This window comes from Pyrus communis, chromosome 10 (assembly GCF_041283825.1).
Source record: "Pyrus communis isolate YQ-2024b chromosome 10, ASM4128382v1, whole genome shotgun sequence".
Classification (NCBI taxonomy): Eukaryota; Viridiplantae; Streptophyta; class Magnoliopsida; order Rosales; family Rosaceae; genus Pyrus; species Pyrus communis.
Genome location: NC_142574.1, coordinates 4,713,176 through 4,716,046, shown reverse-complemented (window position 1 = coordinate 4,716,046; position 2,871 = coordinate 4,713,176). Strand labels below are relative to the sequence as shown.

The 2,871-nt window shown below is 40.0% G+C and overlaps 1 protein-coding gene across 1 annotated transcript; it reads right to left on the bottom strand.

Moving 5' to 3' along the window:
* Window positions 1-659: 659 nt before the first annotated feature.
* LOC148693402 (uncharacterized) lies at window positions 660-1,604 on the bottom strand. The gene is made up of 2 exons (XM_088677674.1): window positions 1,317-1,604; window positions 660-1,058 (listed from the first exon to the last, which is right to left on the bottom strand). The coding sequence occupies exons 1-2, from the start codon at window positions 1,602-1,604 to the stop codon at window positions 660-662; spliced, it is 687 nt and encodes a 228-aa protein (XP_088533800.1).
* Window positions 1,605-2,871: the final 1,267 nt, after the last annotated feature.

The following is a 2,871-nucleotide window of genomic DNA, read 5'->3' as shown; positions in this document are numbered from 1 at the left end:
GTTCATGATGGTCCGATTCTTACGCTCAGCTACTCTATTCTGCTGCAGGGTGTAAGCTGCTGTCAGTTGTCGTTGGATCCCATTCTCAACACAAAACTCAACAAACTCGTGAGACAAAAACTCCCCTCCATGATCCGTGCGTAAACTTTTAATGCTTGCATCAGTTTCTTTCTCCACAAGACTTTTGAAAGCTTTAAAGGCTCGAAAAGCTTCTGACTTTTCAGTTAAAAAATAGATCCACGTCTTACGACTAAAATCATCAATGAATGTGAGTAGATACTAAAATCATCAATGAATGTGAGTAGATACCTCTTCTTACTATTGGATGTAGTCTTTATCGGTACATATGTATCTGCATGAACGAGTTGTAGAATTTGACAAGCCCTCCAAGTACTCTTTTTTTGAAAAGAATCTCTCGATTGCTTCCCTACCAAGCAATTATCGCACACTCTTGAAGAGTCCTTTATCTGAGGTAGTCCATGCACCATCTGCTTCTGTTGTAGAGTCTTTAAACCACCAAGACTCAAGTGCCCATATCGACAATGCCACAACTGAACTGGATCATCTGTGAGAACATTGAAACATGCTTGGACATTGGAGTGATACTGAGCAACAAGAATGAACATGCGGTTTGTAGCCATAACAGTCTCCATGATCAGTCATCTTTTCGGGTGAAAGATCTTGCACCTCCCGTGTTGAATGAGAATAGCAAGACCTCTCTCCTGCAGCTGGCCAATACTTAAAAGATTGTTCTTTAAAGCAGGCACATAGAAAACTCCCGTGATCACCTGAGTCATTCCACTTACTTGTAGTCGAATGTTTCCTTTCCCCAAAACAGCCATACTAGTATTGTTCCCTAGTTTCACAGTTTCTCTAAAACTTCCATCAAAATCAGAAAATAACTCCCTCTTACCACACATATGATTGCTGCAACCCGAGTTGAGGAACCAAATGTCTTCTTTGATTTCCTGAGTATCCACGTATGCCATTAGCAACATCTCTTCACTAGCTTCTGCATAGTTGGCCTTTGCTTCCTTGTCTTTCTTAGGACACTCATACTGAAAGTGCCCTAATTCATGACAATTATAACACTCAATCATTGACTTGTCGAAGTTTTGTCGACCTCTTCCTCTACCTCTTCCACGAAAGCTTCCTCGACCACGTCCTCTTCCTCCAAAATTCTCTTCATAGGCCACCTTTAGTGCTTGCTCATCCACAACATGTCAAATCATCCGCTGCTCATGCACTAGCAAACTGCTTTGCAGTTCATCAATTGAGAGAATGTCTAAATCTTTGGATTCCTCAATTGAACAAACCACATAGTCATATTTAGGAGTCATTAATCTTAAGATCTTCTCAATGACTTCTACATCCATCAATTTGTCACCATTGATTCTTCTCTTGTTGGCTATGGTCAGAGTTCGACCAAAAAACTCATTCACAGTTTCTCCTGTCTTCATGTGAAGCATCTCAAACTCCTTTCGAAGTGCCTGCAACTGTGCTCGCTTGACTCGAGCAGTCCCTTGATACTTCTGCTTCAACGAATCCCAAATCTCCTTAGCTGTATCCTTGTTCAAGATTGTTTCCAAAACAGCTCGATCCATTGCTTGAAACAAGTAGTTCTTAGCTCTTAGATCTTTCAACTTTTGATCTTCGAGCACTTTCCGTTGCCCCTCCGAGTGTGGAGCTCCTTCTGCTGCTGCAGGAATTCCATGCTCCACAAGACTCTAATATTCCTTTGAACGTAGGAAGTTTTCCATAAGCATTGCCCAGTGGTCATAATGCCCATCCAGTTTTGGAATGGATGCTTGCACAAAGCCACTTCCTTCTCCTGCCATATTCTCGTACCTCTTCACTTAAAAGATTGCTATCTCTCAAACTTCGATCAAGAGCCCCACGTCGGGGCTCTGATACCAAATGTTAAAAACTAAGTGTTTATCGAATGAGATCTTTGCAAACTGGGGGGAAATTCGCTTAACATTAATCAAAGAATAAGCCGGCTATATATAAGCCTTACAAAACTGAAAGATAAACATGCAACCCACGTTGAACACTAACCTAAACGTGGTATATGACTAAGTCTCAAAGAAAACAACTTCTACTGATCCCTAAATACTAGGGCTTATTCGGCCATGCAGTTAAAACTGCTTACATAAACAACCCTAAGTTTACGTAGTGGATAGAACCACTACTCTCAACAAACCTAATAATCTAACATTACATACGTGTAAAAATTTATTATATGACCTCCTTTATAACGAGGAACAACATAAGGTAGGGTTAAGAACATTTTTTAAGTTTAAAGCAGTGTTGAACTGTTCATTGTCCAAAATATTCTAGATACATATATAGTAGAACTTCCTTCTTTACTAATCGCGCTAATCGGCACTTCAGAACTTTCTAACCTCACCTTTGCATATAAAACATTCATAAACATTGATAATTTGTCCCTAGTTGCTCCCCTTGCGTATGATAATATATAGTTTTTACATTAATTTACATTAGGCGAGTTGGTTGAAGATCTCAACCAAAGTTTCGTTGTAACTGCTGGTGGTGGCTTTCAATCCACCCACTTTCATCTTCCTAAAAGTTTTACTACGTTCCGGGATTCAGAAAATGCATTGACAACAACATTGAAGAATATCAAATTATGACTCATCCCATTTTCTTCTACCTGTGTTATAACAAAATGAATGGACTCGAAGCGCTTCTGGGCACTAAAGGCAGTCAAGAGAGGAGTGTAGGATATCAATGATGACAAGTGTCACCTCCTTCAATTAACCCATTAAAAAGGGATTGGGCCTCTTGAGGCTTCCTCTTTCCACCAAAATGTTCATTAGCCTAGTCCTCAAACGCACAATTCGATAACTC

What these genes read in the sequence shown, in the direction of transcription:
- LOC148693402 (XM_088677674.1), bottom strand. Translation starts at nt 1,604, where the DNA reads ATGGATCGAGCTGTTTTGGAAACAATCTTGAACAAGGATACAGCTAAG. An exon ending in CTCCTAAATATGACTATGTG is followed by an intron (nt 1,059 to 1,316) that starts GTTTGTTCAATT and finishes GGGCACTTTCAG; the next exon opens with TATGAGTGTCCTAAGAAAGA.